This window comes from Chaetodon auriga, chromosome 5, assembly GCF_051107435.1.
Source record: "Chaetodon auriga isolate fChaAug3 chromosome 5, fChaAug3.hap1, whole genome shotgun sequence".
Taxonomy (NCBI): Eukaryota; Metazoa; Chordata; class Actinopteri; order Chaetodontiformes; family Chaetodontidae; genus Chaetodon; species Chaetodon auriga.
In genome coordinates, this window is record NC_135078.1 from 22221484 (window position 1) to 22242673 (window position 21190).

Below are 21190 nucleotides of genomic sequence, written 5' to 3' on the forward strand. Positions count from 1 at the left end.
AGGCGAGCTTCAGGCTGCAGAAGTGCAGCACGATTATCATCGAGATGGCACAGAGCAGCAGAAGTGAACTGACAAGGGTGATGGAAATGAGAAAACTGTCTTGAATGTACTGTGCAGCCTGGAGGTTTGATAAATGCGAATTACAATCTGCCTTCATCCTCAAATCGTCAACATGAACCACCATTTGTGTATTGAAGTTCAGTTATATAATGGCTCCAACAACATGACATGCCTGCTCGTTTAGTAATACCAACGGTGTCAGTAACTTGTACTGCAGCGCACACACTACTTTATAAGGAAGCCAAGTGGTGTGGCACATTGTAAGTGGTGCTTTGTGTATCTTCTGGTCCGTTTGCTTTCTCACCTAACAGAGACAGATGAAACACTCGAGAGTACATGGTCAAGAATATTTAAGCAGCTGAGCAAAGGAAAATAACATCTCTTTGGCGGAAACAAGGAAAGCACTTTTGGCTGGACATAAAAACAATACTGGCAAATGTTCTGCTTCTAAACATGATCACTTCATACAAGCAGCCACTGAGTTCATCCGTGTGTGTCCAGACGCTACGATTGACAGATTTCAGATTGTAGCTTGTAGCTAGATGCTAGCATAAAAAGCTGACTTTAGGAGTTGTATCAGGCATTGAACCCTGTCTACCAGCTTTCCTGGTATGTCCCACACCCCATTTTAAGGTAGGTACTACTAAACATACCTTTCAGATACGTCCTTCAACTTGCTCCTGATAATCTGTGGACCCTTTGACTTTTTTCCGTTAGATTCCTCCCACCGGTGTGAAAACTCACAGCTGAAGTCCAGTGTTGAATACTGAGTCATAAATTCTGCTTCAATAAATACGTGCAACTTCCTCTCAAATCAAGAACAGATGTGTTGGAAATCAACAGGCAAGCTATATAAAAAGCAACAAGGCATAAACATGAGAGAAGAAAGCAAAGTGCAAAGAGTAAAGATTAGATGTTAGCACGAACATTTGTCAGGCTTCAGACTGCTTCTACGACCCTTCGCTGAGCATTACCAGTCGAAAGGTATTTTTCACAAATATGCAGTGAGCTCTGATGAACAGTCACTGTCTGTCACACGAAACCCCCGCTGATGAGATACGTAGCTGTTGTTGATGTAACAGTGATAGTGATTCACTACTTGAAAACGTTGTGCTCCAGAAAGATTTTCTCTGCGCAGGACAGAGGTTTTCTGTCACTGTATTTACCACAGAAGACAAACGTCCTCCGGATCTCCAGCATGAATGTCAGGTTAAGTCATGGTTAACGGATAATGTGCAGGTATCTGAGGTCTGGGTATAGGAGGTTGGCTAGCAGGGCCAGCAGTCGGGGTCCATCTCTGAGACAGTGTCCTGGGTAGCGGATGAACTGGACAGCTTTATTCACACAGTCCTCGAACTCAGCGTACTGCTTATTGCTGGGCATGGCCTCCAACATCCCCAGCGTCTGCATCCGCAGAAAAGATGACAAATACAAGTTATTTTTAGAAGATAATTGCAGTCTAGGAAATGAAATCACTATGTTTGCAGTTTTTGTTACATACTTGCTGTGCTTTGGCAGAGAGCTGCAAGTCACTGGTGGGCTGGAGTCGAAGCTCGGTCTCTGATGGCACCTGGACTGACAGGAATGCTGCCAGGCTGCGTACCACCAGCCTGAACCTGGGTTTTTAGCAACAATGATAAATTAACATTCCACTCTATCTGGCATTCAAGTTTTTTAATTAGCTAATAAAATGCATGTGGACGTACCTATTAGAAACAGGGGACCTCTTGCCCAGGCCTATAGCTCCTAACAGCCCAGAGTTGAGTCTCTCTTCTCCCAGCTGAAGCAGCCTGGTTTGCAACCTCATCAGACCCATGACCACTCCTGACACCTCGGTCTGGCCTGACTGTGGCTGCAGCTGCTCCGCTGACAGATTCAGAGCTTTGTGCCACCAAAGAAACAGCTTGGCTTCATCATCTGGAGCACTGGACACAAAAAACACATCATAGCACGCATCACACACACACACACGCACACGCCGATATGCTAAAGTGACTCTTAAAAGCCATAAGAGGCTTTTGAAAGTGAGAGGCTGAGGGGGTCAAACCTGGGGAAGACCTGATTGGTCCATGTGTTGATCAGAGCCAGGGTCCTCCTCTCATTGGCTGCTGTGTATTCGGTGTTGAGCCGCTGCAGGATGAAAGCATAGAGCGTCAGGAAGCTGCCTCCTGATTGGCTCTCAGAGAGGAAGTCATCCACTGTGAGCTCAGGCACTTGCAGCGATGCCAGCACAGGACCCCACCCTGCAGACCCCTCCTCAGCTGAAATGAAAACACAGACAGTGGAAACAGGTGAATCCTGGATAGCGCATTAAAGTAATGCCAGACTGGGTGCCAGAAAACCCCACTTTGGTTACCATGGTTGAAGTATGCTGTAATGCATGCCTCCATGATGCGCGTCATGTGCCGCACTGATGCAAGACAGCGGGAGCAGGCCGTGAGAAGAGGCAGAATAGGAAAGCCCCTCCCCTTCCTGTCCAGCCAGGTTATGACATGAGCGGCGAGCGCCTCGCCTGTCGAGACACCCACTCCATTCAGCAGAGCCAGAGCGTCGCTGAACAGGCCGCAGAACGCCATGTGCCTCTGCTCCAAACCCGTCTCTGCAGGTGAAAGAGGAGGAGGACACACAGTCAAGGTCATCAAAAGCGGTTGCTACTGATGGTTGATAACGCTGTCGAGGAGTACGCTGAGGACGGCTCACCTGGTGGGTTGAATGTGACGATGCCCTCCAGAAGCGTCTCCAGCTGAGCCTCCAGGCTGCTGAGGCTGATGCTGCCTCCTTGCTCCAGAGTCACCAAAGACTGCACACACCAGCACACATAGACTGCAGCCTTCAGCGTCTCCTCCTGACAGACAGACAGAAAGTGTGGTGGAAATTCTTGTGAGCTGAAGGAAGGAAGGAGTTCACCAGGAGACTTCAGATGTCTCATGCAGAAGTATTTATTGCAGCCTTGATGCATCAAGGAGAAGCTGATGAGCAACACAATGTCTGCAAGTGAACCAAGGTAGTGCCACGCTAAATCCAGAAGATGCCCTTTCTAATGGGGTGTATTAATACTCTCAATGTCACATGTTTCCCTCTCTACTCCTTGAACTATTCCCTATTATGGATATTAAACCTATCTTCTACATTTGTGGTACTCTATTGGAAAGTCAAAACCAAACAATAGCTCCTACCATACTTACGTATGCCCTGACCTCCAACCCTCTAACTGAGGACACTTTGACCGAATTCCTTTTGAAAATGTGAACTCGAGCAATCCTCCTAGAATTGCTCTGGTCTATGTCTGTGCACTGTTTCACTTTCTATAAGACCATGGCTACCTGCGTAGTAAGAACAGGGGGAGAGACTTCCTATCTGCTGTCTGCTAGAATGGTCTCTAAATATTATGTTCATGTGTCTCTGTGTCGTCCAACCTTGAGACCTTTGGGTGCTTAACTGTTCAGAAGGCCTGTGATAGAACAGGAAATTCCTTTTATACCCAATCATGATAATCTCACCTGTTGCCAATGAACCTGTTTACCTGTGGAATGATCCAAACAGGTGTTTTTGGAGCATTCCACATCTTTCCCAGTCTATAGTTGATCCTGTCCCAACTTGTTTGAAACGTGTTGCTGCATCAAATTCAGAATAAGCAGATATTTCCAAAAACCAATGAAGCTGATGAGGTAAAACATTAAATTAACATTAGCAAATCATCACATTCTGTTTTATTTATGTTTTACACAGCGTCACACTTTTTTCTGGAATTGGGTTGTAGACATATGAATAAATTCATAACTTTGTCATTTATAATATATTGTACACATTATAAAAGATATTCCCAGACACAGAGACAGAGTATGTTTCCCCAAATTAAGAGCCTGTGCCCCCTAAAACAGCTAAGAGTCAAACCACTATTTAGACATTATATCACAAATACAATTTAGGCATTATTTGGATTCAACAATTTCATATTTAAGTATTACATTCTTTAGAAATGATTACTGGGTTATATACAGTAAAACTACCGCAAAAAGAAGAATAAACGACTGCCAAGCCTCACCTAAAGGTGAAAGCTAACTCTTCTTGTATTTACACTCATTTCATGTTGGTATGAATGTATGTCATTCCAACAGCTTCTCATGCATATTTTTGCTCTAATTAGTAGTGCCCATGTTTGACAGCAAGGCTGGTTTTTAGGAACGGAATTCGTCAAATTAAAATGAAAATGCATTACTGAATCTGAAGAGCGGTCCTGTGCGCAGAGTAGCTCGGAAGTGTTCTGCCACAATCTGTCTACTTTGGAACATTATCCTGTAGTGTATAACAGCGACTCTGAGGCTTTAAGTATTTAAGTGTTACGTTTCTGTAATTTGGCTGAGTGGTACCGCGCTGGCACAGAAACTGAATTGTTTAAGTCTAAATTTAATGCGGATGTTCCAAGCCTCCCACCTTCACACAAGATGTACCCGCCTGGGGCAGTGTACATGCAGATATATGAGAAAAATGAATGCTTATGTTCTCCAACATTAGGGCTCCTCTGTATAATACAGCTCTTCATTGACAGTCATATCTTCTATCTGCATCGACCCTATAAGTTGACTCTGTTGTTGACTGACTGAAAATTCAGCTGTGGGTGGCTTAAGAATTTTTTTTTATCTATTTATGGAGTTATGAAAAAAAAGTTAATGAATGTAGTGGCCAATTTATGAAAAATGCCTGATGTACTAATGAAATCACCAGTGGGTATATTCTCTTTACATCCCAACAGCAATCAACAAATCAAATGCTCTGACAAAAAAAGGGTATCTGTGGCTGTTGCAGGCCTGTAATAAGCCCATCCAGCGGCCTCCCTGCCTGTCGACCTGGCCTACCTGCAGCACTCTGCCCGTGCACTCATTGCACATGATGGATGGCAGAGAAAGTGCAGCCAAACTTCCCAATGCTAACATGCTAGCTCGACAGCTGTGAGCACTAACAATAGCCATGTACATTGTTTACATTCATGATGATGATATTAGCCGTTTTCTTACATGTGACTGAGACATGAGGCAGTTGGATAGAGTTAGCGATGACAATGACAATGATGTGATCCAGTCCACACCCCTGAACCAGCACACTCTGGTTCAGCGGCTAACACAATCACACAAAGCACAAACCCACAGCAGCAACTGTCAGGCCGTTAACAACTCCAGCTTTAGTGTGCTGTAGCTATAACTCAAGCTAGACCTTCAGAGGCTCACGATGCATTAATAAATCTGTGATTTGACTTGTAAAACAAACAGTACTGTGCTGTCTCACCCTGTGTGGAACTTCATTAGGGCGGGGGTGGAGCCCAGCAGCACTACGCAGGGATTTCAGCAGCAGCTGAGGCGCAGAATCAGCAGTGAGCAGCAAGGAGGGAGGGTAGTGGGTGCTGACATATCCCAGAATGCCCTGGTATGAGGACAGGTCCAGTTGGTGCCAGGGAAGAGAGGTGGACTGGACCAATAGACTGAACAGAGGGGAGTCCTGGATGTTGAAGAAAAAAAAAAGAAGAGAGGATGAAGAAGAGGGAATAAGTCTGACCCTGATGCGAAACCAACATATTCTGGACTCACCTGCTGACTCAGGATTTGCTCCTCCTTTGCCAGAAAAACTAGCATGTATAGTAGATAGACTAACATGGTGTGCGACTCCTTCTGAGAGTCCGGTAGAGCTGGATATGCTGTTGAGGTGGGGGGCGCTTGTAAGTGGTCACTTAGGACGCTGAGCCAGTTAACGTCACATAAGACCTCTCCCAGAAAGAGGAAGCAACTCTTGGGACTTCCTCTCTCCACCTGCAGGCAAAGGAAGGCGAGAAAACAAAAATCCACTCTGTCAAAACACTGAAAAAACAAAACAAGCCCAAACTGACTGATTATTTATGACTTTGGATTATGTGTTTGACATTTATAGCTAAATTGATAATCCTGTTATCTTGAATGTAATCAGGTGATCCAAACTATAAACCAATGGACAAACTGGATGACATCTTTGTTTGAATAATGAAGCAGCTTCTCTTTACCTCCTCCTGCTTACTTCTCTCCCATTTCTTGGTGCACTTTACAGTTCATGGGTAAGCAAATATGATTATCATCTGCTGGGATTTGATTTTTGTTTTAATGACTTTATTTTTTTTGTTTATCTGTGCAGATTCTGCATCGTAGCCTCTATAGATCCACGAGGGTCTTGAGAGACTGCAGCTTGTTTCCAGGAGCAGGGTGTCGAGACTTTAATTACAGGAAGTCGGGCTAATAATAGGAGCTAGGGGGCAGGGACCCGGGTCTCAAATTAACATGCACGTATGTCTAGACCAGCATGCAGTGTTGGGGGTCAGGGGTTAGGAGTCAAAGGGGAGACTGTCTCACATTGAAGAGCTGCTCCATTAGCTGAGTGTCAGGATGCAGGTGTCTCCAGGGCAGGCTGCGGAGGTGTGTGTGGTACAAGTAGAGAAGGTACTCAGGTGTCCGCGGAGAGGTACAGCTCTCGCAGTACTGCATCGCACACAGCCACAGTGCACCTCTCTGGCCGGGCAGCAGACGGTCTGCAACATACATGCACACAAATTTATAAATAACTTTGACAAAGAGCAGCAGCACTTAAACGCTGACTCATGTGTGACGACTGCTGGGAAGCCACCTCTGAATTTGTGATGCAGCGTGTCAGTGAGTTGAGAGTACAGGCCAACCAGACATCCTGCCACACTCGCATCTGTCTCCAGCCAGGGGTAACACTTGACGCTGCGGAGACAAAGAGACAATGATGTTGACTTTGTTTCATTCTCTTTATCCAGGAAAACACTAAACTGCTCTCTTCATGTATCCGCCAGGAGAATCACAGTACAAACCTCTGGCCGCATGAGAGACATTATTGTGATGCGGCTGACCACAGAACTAAACATCTAAAGTTTTTTTTTTCTATCTGAGCAGTGATGCGTTTGTGGTTTGTTCCCTGTAACGTACAGTGTGCTTCAGAGACTTAAAATTCCCACTTTTGGTTCAGTTAGGTAATACAACAACTGCAACATCTTAAGCATCTGCTATCCACCTTCAAAAGAAGCCAAGATTACATCTGACAAAGAAATCGAGCTTGTGGGATGTGAATATTTTTGATCTGCTGCCTCTCTGACAACAGTCAGTTTTATCAAAAACCAGCGAGTGCTTGAGAGCTGCAGGTACGGCATGCTTACCCGCCATCATCTGTGTCCAGAGGAAAGATCCAAGGCTTAAATAACTTCACAATCTTACTGTGGAGGTCCTGCAGAGCTGTGAGATACAAACAAGATACGTGTCACTTTCATAACTACAAAGCACATGAACACATCAGTATTATTTCGCTCTGACATTTGGCAGTTACCTTTCATTATTTTGCTGCTGCCCACTGACTCTCTGGCACAGCTGCTGAGCTGCACGTTGATGAGACAGCCAATCAAATGATCCCAGAGGGAAACCACCTCACTGATGTAGGGAGCCCAGGCTGGATAGAGGCCGAAGCTGCGGACTTCTGGCTTGCTGAGGCGACTCCGCAGGAAGTAATCACTCAGCCAACCAACGGTCTCATCCACCTGTTAGCAAGCAACAAAATCACACAGCGAGGTTGGATCAGTAATGAATGTTTAAGCATCATACAATTTAATGAGACGGACAGAATGACACGTCAGCTATTATCAGATGAGGCTTGAATGTACTAACACCAACATTAGTTACCTGCTGAGGGGAGAGGCTGATGGAGGATCTGTGGGGAGAAGCAGAGGGTCCGACAGCACGGCCGGAGACGTCAGTGGTGCTGAGGGCTTGTTCAGCTTTGCTCTTGGTGTGGCGGATTGGAGGTAAGCAGCCCAGCACTCGTAGGGTCACCTTCCAGCACTCTGGACTCAGTAACTGGTTTGAGGAGCCTGATGATGTTAAGAAAAACCTTCATTGTTAAAGAAGTTGCAAATCAAACACTGAATAATATTCTTGAATTAAAGTACTATTTCTGATCTTTGACAACTGATTTAGCATTTGTGCCTTCATTTGCAATCATTTTATCTCATGGGGCAGTGAACAATGAAGACAATACACAAACAGACACACACTTGTGTACACACTAAGGCTGTGCCCTACACGATTTTCAACTCCTATCTGATTCAGCACACTGATGAAATGATTTAGTTTTGTTAATTAATTAATTCAATCTTTTGCTGGTGGGAACACGAGTAGGATGAATTCTTTCAGAAGCATAAATGTGTTTTGATGAATCACAAGAGGATTTTTTAAAGGAGCCCTTGCTCCTTAGTGAATTACACACCTCAGCTTCATTTATATAGCACCTTTCAGACAAACATGAAGTCCAATGTGCTTCACAGAGCAACATTAAAACAACATAGACAAGAAGTAAAAACAAAAATAGAAAAGAATGAAGAGAATTTTGCAAGACTAAAAATTACAAAGATATGTGTAACATAACAGAGAAAAAATGAAAATGATGACTCAAGTTGTGGCTTAGTTAATAATTCTATGAATCATCAAAGTCTGTTGGGCAGCATTTGTACACAGACACACACACACACAGACACACACACACTTACTGGTCATCAGCAGCCTCAAGCAGTCACTGTAGTGATCAGGGAAATGGTGGCGTAAAAGCCAGGTCCAGTGTTTGGTGAAGAGGTGGAACGGCATGAGTAGTTCAGGCTCAGGGTCTCGGCCGCAGACGCAGAGAGCTCCGTGGATCAGCTCCAGCAAACGGGTTCTCTCCGCGAACACAGGATGGGCTTCATTCAACCACTGGGACAAATCAAACTATGCGGGGAGAGAAAAAAGTGGTTCCTGCAACTAGACCGCTTCATATTTCCTCAATGTGCTGCCACTTGTTTCAAGGCTAACCTTTGTCAGGAGCATGAAAATGACATCAGCGCTGTCGAGGTGTAAGGATGTCACCACGTCCTGGTAGAGAAAGACGAGCTGACCGGGTGCTGCGTTGGGAGTGAAGAAGGGGGAAATGAGTGGGCACAGACGCCTCTGCTCCAGGATGGTCTTCAGGACGCGACCACATTCCTCTGCATTGCCTTGAATAAACACCTGCACACAAAACAAAGTGGAATGAAAGAACGAACCTGGCACCTTTTACCAATCAACTATGTCCAACTGGTGACAGCTGTGTCCTATTTAATCCCTGAGCAGCAGTGTTTCCGATGCAGGTAGGGTTAACAGAGGTGAGGGACTTACATGTATTTGGGCAGTCTAAATAAAGCTACACAGTGCTTGATGTAAGTCTTGTACTGCTATGAGTGTGTGCGCACCTGTCCCAGAATCTCCACACACGAGGAGAGGTACTGACGTGTTGGGGGATGTCGCAGTGTGTCTTCACACACATAGGAGACCACCTGGTAGAAGGCAGACACGCCAACATGCTGCACTGCTGGTGATTTCTGTGCCTTGTAGGTATTCACCAGAGCCCTGAGCACGTAAAAACATCCACGCATGAGTCAAAACATCCCTTTCTTAATCATTCTTTTTGCTCCCAAATGCATTTGCACTTTATCTACTGTGATGTAGATCATGTTTTTTTTCCTTTTGGCAGCGTATTCTGTTAATACTGACGTGATAAAGTTCTCAGTGTGGACAGCAGCCTGGGCCAGGCTTTGAGGAGGAGGAGCCATGGAGTCCGTTTGAAGCTTCTTGATGTCCCTGCGCAGTGACGTTATCTGAGTCTGCACTGCCTCCTGCCTCTGGACACGCTCACACTACACAGGTACGGAGACCACACACAAACATATTAATAGATGACGCAAAGACATTCTAAAATGTACAAAAATGTTTGCTATTACGCGGTCTTGCTGGTCGTACTGTGACAGTGATGTTGGCCGGTCCCTGGCACGGCTGCCCTCCCTTCCCCTTACACTCCAAGGCCATGGTGACTTGCTCTGGTTGGTTCTTGTACAGCAGAGGAAGGCTCTCCAGCAACTCCTGTTCCATCGCCACCTGCTGGGCTTCGCGTGCCACTGCAACCCTGATACCAAGTATTTCGTAATCAGCGTGTGAGTACGAATAAGTGTGTGCATTTCTGTGTATGCTGACGACATGGAAATGTTTTAATCTTTGTATGATCCTCAGGTACCTGGCCTGGTCCTGCAGGATGCTGAGGTCCTGCTGCACCAGTTCAGCAGCAGCTTTGGAGTCAGTGAGACAGGCGGGGGGGACTTCAGCTACTGGAGCCTTCTGCTTCTGCAGCTTTGGAGCTGGACGGGGAACTGGATGCTTCTGCAGGTTGGACAGGATTCGCTCCCGTGCTGCACACAGTGACACACAAAGCACAACTTTTAACGGGTGGAAAAAATCTAAATTGTCAAGCAAACAGGATGAAATGGTGGTAAAATCACTTTTTGTTGATGGAATATAAAAAAATACAACATGTATTGACAGTATTTTAACTATTGTTAGATTTATCACCGCCCTGACATGTAACCTTTACATTATCTTTTGGATCTAGTATCAGTTCTGGCTCTGTACCATCGGTGAGGCTGGTGTAGTCAGTGAAGCCGGGGTTTTGGGCCTGCAAGAAGGTTGGCTCGCTCTGCACCTTTTCCCACAGAGACAGCACCTCTCTCTCATCATACTGCAGGCGCTCCTGGTCCACATACTCCAGCCACAGTTCCTACAGCAAAATATGACAACACAAATTCAAATATGCGAGCTACATGAGGTAACACACCACAACAAAATCTGACTAACTGGCCATATGATTTTCATTTCTAAATGTAAACACACACAAAGAAAAACCCACCTGCTGTCGCTGCATGACCTGTGCTAGTCTGTGTGGCTCATACTCGGGTGGAAGAGAGGGAAGGTATACTTCCTGCTTCTGCAGAGTCTCGTCATCCAACCACACAGCAAATACACCAAACAACCTGTAGACAACCAATCAGCTGAGATCTGAGAGCCTGTTGAGACACTAAAGGCTGCTGCTACCTGCCAAACTGTAGGAAGCAGTGTATTTGAGTGGTCACTAATGCTGAATTAGTGACCTACCTGACCAGCTCTGTGTGTAGCTGAGGAGAAGTGAGGTAAGGAGGACGGGGATTGTCGGGGCTTTCGTCGCCCTGGCTGTCTGATGAAGGTGTGTGTGGTGGGGGCACCCTGAGGGCCTGGCTGGCAGCATGGTGGAAGTCAGACACTTCCTGTATTCTCTGTCTCAGGTCTCTGAGTAAGGTAGCCTGAGAGGAAGTCTGGAAGAACCTTCGGCCGATGCATCCACCTGCAGCCAGCCTGGTGGACACACACACAAAAAGAGACATGGCAGCTTCGCGTGGGCTCTGCCTATTTCCTGGTTTCTCTGGCTACGGATAGTAATGAGTGTGTGCATCATACCCATACTCAGGTCCTGGCTGTCTGAGGTAGAGCTGTAGGAACTTTTGCCAGACCAGGGGAAGGAGGGGGTGGTCAGGGGGCGTGGCTAAAGCCTGACACGCCCAGCGGTACACCTGCAGCCGCTGCAGAGATGGTGCTACTGGCAACTTCAGCCTCTGTTGTGCCTTCTGGCTCAGACAAAAGACACACTGTTACTATTATCTACATACAGCACTTAGCATTATGAATCAGACTACTTAACACTCATGCCACTGCTCTTTAATTTTGAAAGTACTCAGTTATGCAACATTTTGTCCTCCACTTTGTCCTGTATTGTGAAATATCTTGTAAATTCTCAGAGCCAGTGACAGTGAAGACTTGCTACAACAGTTATCCTGATACTGCAACCTCAACAAACTTTTTGTGTACGTGTCTGGATACCTTTAAGGCTTGTTCTGGGGAAATGTTCGGCTCTGACAAGAGCTCATTTTCAACACAGCGTCTCAGCTGAGAATCGTCCTCAAACACACCCTCCATATTCAGCACCAGCCAAGCGAACCAAACCTACAAACACACAAACAACAGGTCTGTCAGCACTGAGAACTTTACTAATATGATCAACAGTACTTGCACATACTGTTGGTGCTTTGGGGACCCTCACCTCCACACTCAGGGATTGGCCCTCTATGAATGAGGGCGTGGCATTTCCAGCGATCCAGCCAACCAGAGAGGAGAGCAGACCCCGATCTCCGTGGTAACCCAAGGCATTCTGCACGAGGTATGAAAATGGAAAAATGTACAATGCCAGTGTGCTTGTTCAGCTCCCTGAAGGTTTCCTTATGAAATCATTTCACAAGTGACTCAAAGTTGGTTTGAAAATATAATCACTAATGATACCAGATCAGTTTTATCACAGCGTGAATGAAAACAACTAAAAAACTAAAAGGGTTGAAGGGGACTGTTTCTTTTCCTCATCACTAAGCTTTCTCTCTTACTGTAATGTGCAACACATTAAATGTTGAAGTATTATTTATCTTTCTAATGTTACTGAAGGCAGTTTGCAGTGCTAAACTCAGGATCTGCACCTGTGAGATCTACTGTGTACACGTCCCTGAATAATACAAACCTCGAACACAACTGAGTACATACCTTGTGCTGCTGGTACAGAAGCTTCTGCACGCATTCCTCCTGATGGAGTGTGAATGCAGCACAGCAGATCTGATCCATGAGGAACAGGACTGTTTTGTCTCGGTACCACAGATTCTGCTGAGTCAAAATCCCCACCCAAAACTCCAGCACTGCTGCAGCACCAACACGGCTGGGCTGTGAACTCTCCATCACATGACTCTGGAAGATAAAACCCCTTCATTTATACATTATATATATACATTTATACAAGCCTCATGCAGACTATTGTGTGCACAATGTACCAAAGTAAAATTCCCTTTGACTAGTGTTTTACGACATTACTGACACCTACATACATACACATTCTTTGTTGGATGAAGAACTGAACTACATCTTTATGAAAAAAGCATGTTGTGACGAACCTGAATGACGCTGTTCAGCAGTCGGACATTGTCTCCATAGGTGGTTCCTGTGAGTAGCGGTGCTACCCGGTGAGTGACCTGCTGCGTCACACCCTGAGGACAAACGCTGTCGTACTGCAGGAACAACTGGATGCAACTCACGAACCTGGTATAAACAAAAGGGCGACAGTGAGAGTAGCTGCTATAACACGTCTTACTTTCTGGTCTTTTACAGGCTGTCTGTGTACGCTGTATCTTTCTTACTGAGAGTTATTGAGCAGGTAGAAGCTGAGGGGGTAGGTTGGGGGTAGGATGTTGTCCAGAAGATGCACAGCAGCTCTCAAGTGGCGAGACTGAATCAGATTCTTCAACAGCCCGACTCCATCAGTACAGAAGTGTTCCAGGCTAGAAAAACGCAGCAAGAAAATCCACTGAATTCAAATCTTATGTATCAATCAACCGTAAGCATTTGACATGGCGTGACTGGTGACAAACCTATGTCCTACTGCTGTCATGGCAATGGACAGGTAGCATCCTATAGGGATGCCTGCTTTTACGGCCCTGATGACAGAGTGCATGCTGGGACTGTGTGTGAGCTCTGGAGGTGGGTTGGACGTCAAAGCAGGGACCGACCAGGCTCCTTTAGGGTTCTGGGCATTGCCGTGAAGCTTCAGCCTGAGCAACAGCTGCCATGCCCACTGACTAAAGGATGCTTCAGGAGACACGCCCAAACGAAGGACACTGGCAAGGTAAGACACCTGAAGGGAGGAAGTCAGAGAGAGGAAGTAGGAATACATGCAGAGTAATGTCTGAAGCAGTGATGAAGCCTCGGCGGTTCAGAGTGTGAGTGTCACCTGTTTGATTCCCTCTGATATGAGGCCACTGTACGGTTTGTCAGTCAGGTACTTCTGATAGGCTTCAGCCACGAGGAGAGCCACTTCACTGTGGAGAGATGACGACAGGGCCAAGGAGCCATCCTGCAAGAGGAAACGGGTTTACAACTGTACTTAAGACATCTAGACACGTCATTACATCATTACAGTCTCTAAAATTAGTTCATTTTTCTCAATTACTGATCTACAAAGAGTTATACTTGCTTTTATCTATCTTTATCTCGACTTGATTATTGCAGTGCATCGTATTTGGGTATCAGCCAGGGTCCCTCCACTGTGTCCAGCTGGTACAAAATACTGCTGCTTGGCTCATTACATCTAAATACATCTTGATTTACTGACCTGGTACGTGCCCTCTCGAGCATTGAGATCTGTGGATGGAGCCCTGCTGGTTACTCCCAGGTCACAGTGTATGACAAAGACTGATCGGGCTTTTGCTATTCCTTGGTGCTTATGTCCTTTGGACTTGTTCTCATTTTATCTGCCTTGTTCGGTTTAATTTCCTCTTGTAAAGCACTTTGTAATGTTGTTAATAAAAGTGCTATACAAATAAGGTTAATTATAATTGTTATTTTCAATGCATGAATGACTACCTCTGTGTAACCCCAGTTCAAGCCCTCCAGTATGACACAAGCCAGCCGGTTCTCCACAGCAGACAAGGGATGCTGGAGCAACCAGGATCCGATCACACATATCTCCTCTGGCTGTGGCCGCCACAGACTCAGAGGCAGCTCTTTGCACAAGTACAGAGCCACCTAAAACACACAAACGTTCACACAACAGTTAGGTATCATTAGAATCTGATGTTTTCCTCTCAGTGTAGTGCACCTAAAACCTTAAAGTCTTAACAGAATATCAATACCAACCATTCCTACAGTTTGTATGGTCTCTCTCAGTTTCTCCAGGAGCACAGAGATAACGTAGGGATGAATTGCTGCTATGGCAGCCAGCAACTCCCTCCCCACTTTGGAGTAAGTTTCTCTGGTTGACACGCTCACATAAGACACCTGCACCAAAAATAAGAAAAGAGGTAGATGCTGTATGTTTACGAACCAAGGGACCAGAGTGATTTCATACTGCTTGCCATAGGTAGTCCGTATCTGAACAATACAGCAGCATTGTTTGACATTTAACTTACTCTAGACCTTTATTTCATACTTGTCTCTTTCAGTGTTTTCCCTCTTCCTCTCCTTGACATACCTGGTAAATCAGCAGAGTTATGGTTGTGATGAATGCTGGGTCGGAGTGCTGAGTCGGTGTGGCCATGTGTGCCAGTGCCGTGAGGAGGGAGATGCCATCAGAGCTGTTCACTTCACACAGCCAGTGCTCAAACTTCTCCTGGTGCTCCGGGTCTGTAGAGGACACATAAAATTAAATATAGAAGAATATAGAGCAAAGTTCAATTGAAAAGCGTTTATGATACAGTCAATTGTTATTATGATGGTGAAACTGTGGAGTCCCATCTGAGCATTACTACAATGTTCATGCTAGCTACATGTGTACACTCGTACCTCTAAGAGCCTGAATGCAGGAGTGTGTGTCCCGAGCAGGGCCGGGGGTATCCAGTCCTGCGGTCTCTGTGCACTGCATAACATAAAGGACCCTCCACAGCATAGAACTGGACAAAGTCCCATATGGCATCTCAGACATAAACAACCAGATGCCCAACCTGTGAGAGATGATCACAGAAAATAAACGCAAAGCCTTCAAAGTGCACAATTTCCAGTTACAAGTGAAACTTGAAGCCAATTCCTCACCTTTTGTTCCTGAGTACATGCAAAACAGCTCTGAGGAAGAGATGGTCGTATTCCAGCTGTAGTTTCTCCAAAGACAGAGAGTGTGAGGTGGATCCACCAGAACCAGTTAAACTAACATACTGGGCCCAGTGATCACTGACATAACACACTGTCATTCTGAGGAAAAAAGGAGACACATTATGAATATCTAATGTTATTTACTGTATACATGTATGGTTTTTGTGTGCTGATTGGTGCACTGACCGGATGATGTGTCCTATTCGTTTCACTAGCTGTCTGTATCGCGCCCTGTTGTAGGTTTGTAGTCCAAGGGCGAGGATTTCAATGAGCGAGGAAGCAAAGCCAAAAACACGCATCATCTTCTGACTGGAACTAGCCTGCGGTTCATACACACCTGGAAGGAAAGTGGTGTGTCAGTTCATACAGTGAGTGATACAAGCCAACAGACAGACAGACAGACAGACAGACAGACAGACAGACAGACAGACAGACAGACAGACACTGCTTTACCCTGCTTGCTCATCCCCAGCATGTATGAATAGAGCTGCTGGAACGGGAACTGGGTGAGAAGGGAGATCAGATCCTCCTCACAGAGCAACAACCAGCTGCTGTCTGGGTCTTCATCCTGAACACAGAGAAGCAGAGGGTGAGGCAGTCAGAGGCTAAATGACCACATACTGCACGTCTCTAAGAATACAAATCATGACAGGCTCCGTTTCAGACTTGTTTACAGCTTTTTGAGGCAAGATGCAAATTGGAGGCTGTATCAAAAAGAGAAAAACAGAAAAAAATGTGAAAGTTTAAAAAAATATTACACACAGTAATACTTAAAATGTGACTGTTTGGCAAAATAATTTCTTAAAGGTTCTCAAAACAACGTGGTTCCTAAGCAACATCTTAGTACTGACAGCAGTCTGTTTTTAAGCCAGCAGACCTGATATTTAAACGGGCATAGGTGTTCATTTGGCACCTTTTAACAACAGCTTTGAATGTGACTCAGCAGTTTGGAACAAAGACCAGAACGTTCTGTTTTACAAATTCATCATCTGCAATCCTCAGCGACACATCACATTTTCTTGAGAGCATCACAGTCAGTGAAACAAAACAGACACTGTTTTTACCAGGAAAAATAAAATAAACTGTATTAGAAATAAAGTTTGCTGCTTATTTTCCAAGCAAAAAGATTTACTTTTGATTTTCACTAACAGCTTTTATTCATCCATCCCATACACACACCTGATATTGTCCCACATAACTTAGCCCCATTTTGAGATATTGCCCCCCCTACACATACCTCCTCTCCCCCTTCATCCACCAGTGTCCAGTTGCCAGACTCTGGTTCAGAGGCTGCTGAGCCCTGGCTCTCACATGGCTTCAGATGCCCCAGAAACTCTGCACGGTGTCTGAGTGAAAACACAGAAGCCACTAGTTAGAGATGTGAGGTTGTCAGACACTGAAAGGATGACCTGGATTCTCACAGTTAACAGCTGGTGGTTAAGAAAGAGCAATCTCCAAAGGGGCTCCTGTATTTACCTGGCGGGTGACATTAGGATGGCCAGAGCTTGCATAAAGTGCTGCACTCCACAGGTGTTCCCACAAACCTGGATCTGAGGCAGAAATTGGGAAGAAACTCCTGTCAGCATGTTCAACCATTGACATGGCAAAAATAAAAAAACATGTCCCTAACTAACCTGAAGGAAGGGTGCAGCCCACTTGCCAACCCCAGCAGGACAGCACAGAAGATGGCACAGCAGGTACAGATGCTCTCCTGACCCTCCAACATGCAGCAGGACTGCCACCTGGAGAGTGAACCAAAGCCAGGTGAGGAATCACGACAACAAAATACCTCGACCAGAACACGGAATAAGAAAAGCGGTACGGTGTTTGTGGATACCAATCTGTCCAGCCAGTGATGGATGTCTGTTTGAAACTGTGTGTCATCCAGGACTCTACGCGTGAAGCTGAACAGGACGCTGATGGCCTCTTTCAAGGGCTGGAGAGAACAAGGCTGTGTTTGGCTGCCAGAACAGTCTGATAGCAAACACATAAACACAAAACTGATGTAAGGTATGTACTTGATACTAGTATTATGCATGAGAGGCATGTTTTTAAGAGGCAAGTTATGGCCACTTCACGACAAGCAGAATTTTGAAGTTTCTCACCTTTTAGTAGACGATGCAGGTATGATTCCACCTGGAGGCGTGACAGCAGAGCGGTGTACGCATGTAGCGTCACCTTCTGATGGAGCAGCTCACTGCGAGCTTCAAACAGTCTCCTCAGCTCAGCCAGAACACTCTGACTGAACTCTGCTTGTTGGAAGCGGTGGTACCCACACACCTTTGACTGATCTGCACACACACCCTGTAGGGAGAGAAATTACATTTACAGCAGATGACCATTAGTTCATAGTTTTCTCTATACACTAACTTTCCGCTTTTTGTTTTTACTCACACACCTGAAGTGTAAGCTGTTCATCTCTGAAGCTCCAGAGACGATTCTGTGTGCTCTTGCAGTCAGAGGACTGAGTATGTAGCTGTGTGTGTGACTGGGTCAGCTGTCTACGACAGCGCCAGTAGTTCTGCAGCAGCTCAGTCAGTTCGTGGTTCTCCTGCCGGGCTAGAGCACAGAACTGAGCTGCACACACTTCAACACCCTCTAACCAAGCTCGTAAACCTCCCCCTGGCTCCCAGACACTCAGCTGCTCCGGTGAGAACGGCTGCAGGAGAAAAACATGAGGTGAGAGAGGCTATCTCACATGTTAATGTATGTGTCCATGTAAGAATCCAGTGAATGCAGTCACTAACCACTAATAGTGTGGATACTCTGACCTAACAGGTTCATAAATAGTATCTATATATAATAAATAGTTATTGTTCACTCAGCTGGAAGAGTCGAACAAGCTATAGCCACTAAAAACAGAAAGCATAATTCAACCTATATCATTGCAATAAAATAACCATCAACATCCACAATAGTTAGCTACTCTCGTCTTAAAGTACAGCTTCTGGTATTGAATAAACCTCTAAAAACTGCCTTAAATGTACTCTGCACCTGTGCCTTCATTTAAAATGTGTGGATCTATGAACATGCAAATAGTCCCCGCCTCCATCTCCACCAACCCCTCAGCCGCTTGAGCATACCTGCTCACCTTTGACTCTGCTTATCAAACACACAAACCTTCGCTTGCTTTCTGTCCTGCTAACTAGTATATGCTACATAAGGGCAAGTGGTAATATAGAGGTAATTCAGTCATGTATATTTGAACCAGAAACTAACTCTGAAGAAGAAGAGGGAAATGTACAGGGTTGCATACAAGTCAGTGTATCAGACTCATATCCCTCTCTACAATGTTAGAAATGTAACGGTGATAATCTAGACAACATAACAACATGATAGATAACATTCGGTGTGACTGTTCCCACCCTGTATGATGACAGGATCGGTTCCATATGTGATGCATGAAACCCTGGCTGTCTGAACCTGTGTTTATGGGACTGCCATTGGTTTACTGCAGTTCCAAATGTAAATGCTCAGCCATGGCACTGACTCATTATTTTGCTTCTGAAATGTGTTTGTTTGTTTATCTTATACATACACGTTAACAAGATTAAAAACTTGATTTGGATAGAGTCTTTAATATATTATTGTTGCATACTGCGGAAATTTCAGTTGAATTGAAAAGTCTGCTGAAATTGTTAATGCATGTGCAATTATTTTACAAAACTAAAACTTACTATTTTTCGTTTTTCCAAAAACCCACAACTGTACTAAAACTCTACCTTAATGTTATTTCATAGTTTATGACATTACCTGAATTTCTGGAGCTGTCTTGGGTAATTCAGGGTAGAGTTTTTTCCTAGAAAGTTCAGCTACAGACTCGAGAGGCTGCAGACTTGGAGGGGAAGATTCTTGCTCAGGAAGCGCCAATACTGCGGGTCCCTTTTCCCCATTTTTCACAGCTTCCTCACAGAGCTGTATCATGGGGCCCTCCTCCAGTGTTGGGAGAGAGGGGTACAGTGCAGGGGCACTTGGGGCATTTTGGATGTGAAACTGAGTTGAAACATAAGGCTGACTCCATGACTGTGTGTCTTTTCCCAACTCAGTTGTCTGTCCTGCAACTTTTAGCTCAGCCCCCTGAGCTGCCACTCCGACATCCTCCTCTTTTGACTCTGTCAGATGCACTTTGCCCTGTGATAACTTAGTTGGCACTGATGTGGGTAAAGTATGTGATGAGGAGGTCTGCTGTTTGTCAGAGGGCAGATCTGATGTCTGTACTATGGTCTCAGGGGGCAGATCTGATGGCTGTGTTGTGGTCTCAGGGGGCAGTTCTGATGGCTGTGCTGTGGTCTCAGGGGGCTGAACAGGGTCCTTCTGCTCCTCCTCTGGCTCCTGATACGGCAGACTGAGGGGGATGTCAGTGAAGTCAGAGGTGGAGGCCTCTTCACAGATGGCTGCAGGAGCAGTGGCTCTTTTTTCTTTTTCTTCCTCTGCCTCCTTCTGCTTCCTGACCAGCTGAAATAACAAAACAGCAATCAGAGAAAATCCATTGCTAACAACTCAGCCTGTGTCACAGTTTTCTACATGTGACACAGGGCGTGTGACTTCAGAGCAGACATCAGTAGACAGATCTGTCCTGTCTCACGACCAGTACTTATTGGACTGGGCCTCCCACTTGTGACCTCAAAAAAGAAAGTGCAGAGGAAGGTGAAGAATGATTGTTAAAGGTTAAACAGTTAAAGGACTCGGTTTAATCACCTGAGATTTTCCACTGCTTTTTGTCTTGATCTTCTTTGGTCTTACAGCCTCCATCTTTAGTGTCTACTCACACGAGCTTTTCGACAACTCAGATCACATGGACAAACAGCTGATAAAGGTGTCTCCTGGTGGAAACGATGCTGATAATCTGAAAGCAGTCGTCATACGTAAACTAAACAGCAACCATTAGCTGGGATAGTTAGCGAAGTCTGTCCTGTGATAAACAGCTAACGTTAGTAGCTGCCTGTGTTGTCGAGATTAACACTTGTCACGGGTTGTAAACAAGGCATTCTTGTATGGCTGGGAAGTGGCTGGTGGAGTACAGCAAGGCGACAACTAGTATGTCTCTTCGCGACATAATATCCATAGAATGCATTCTCGGAAAACGAAACTAGTCTCCGTTTATAAAACTCCACTTAACGTTAGCAACATAACTGAAGACGCTCTACAGAGGCTAAGCTAAGCTAACGCGAACCAGTTAGCTTGTTTTTCTCCTTCGTACGTTATTCACCAACGGTGAATAGTTTTCAGTATTGTTGCTGAAATGATCAAAATAAGATTTCAACACGCTGAAGCAAGTGACATGAGGTGGAAGCCCTTCCGCTGGTCAGCTGTCATTTGTTTTGTTTGCTCCAGGAACTCAGCGATCGCAATCTTTGATCACGTGACTACTCCACCTCTCTACGGAAAGCCAGAGAGCCCAAACTATATCGGTTTTAATAACAATCGCATACATACACACGCTAACACTAACTGCTGGACGATCTATGAGCGTCTTGATACTAAACATAAGTTCGATTCATTCAAAAATCAATTCAGCTATGAATATTGTTTGAGTAGAAAGCAAGGTATCACATTCTGTG

At 45.3% G+C, this 21190-nt stretch overlaps 1 protein-coding gene across 1 annotated transcript; it reads right to left on the reverse strand.

Annotated features, from left to right (window-relative positions):
- Window positions 1-393: 393 nt before the first annotated feature.
- epg5 (ectopic P-granules autophagy protein 5 homolog (C. elegans)) lies at window positions 394-21010 on the reverse strand. The gene is made up of 45 exons (XM_076730865.1): window positions 20328-21010; window positions 19383-20084; window positions 18028-18288; window positions 17735-17933; window positions 17467-17603; window positions 17264-17371; window positions 17106-17179; window positions 16867-16975; window positions 16083-16197; window positions 15816-15966; window positions 15573-15728; window positions 15327-15484; window positions 15016-15167; window positions 14682-14822; window positions 14409-14570; window positions 13777-13899; window positions 13418-13680; window positions 13187-13327; window positions 12944-13088; window positions 12543-12740; window positions 12055-12162; window positions 11835-11957; window positions 11415-11581; window positions 11076-11312; window positions 10831-10954; window positions 10557-10701; window positions 10165-10336; window positions 9894-10056; window positions 9648-9790; window positions 9347-9503; window positions 8931-9125; window positions 8633-8846; window positions 7770-7957; window positions 7420-7627; window positions 7253-7328; window positions 6703-6803; window positions 6432-6607; window positions 5643-5861; window positions 5344-5553; window positions 2761-2905; window positions 2417-2659; window positions 2108-2321; window positions 1767-1985; window positions 1562-1676; window positions 394-1464 (listed from the first exon to the last, which is right to left on the reverse strand). Exons 1-45 carry the CDS (start codon window positions 20379-20381, stop codon window positions 1282-1284), a joined length of 7794 nt encoding a protein of 2597 aa, XP_076586980.1. The 5' UTR covers window positions 20382-21010; the 3' UTR covers window positions 394-1281.
- Between the last annotated feature and the right edge of the window lie 180 nt (window positions 21011-21190).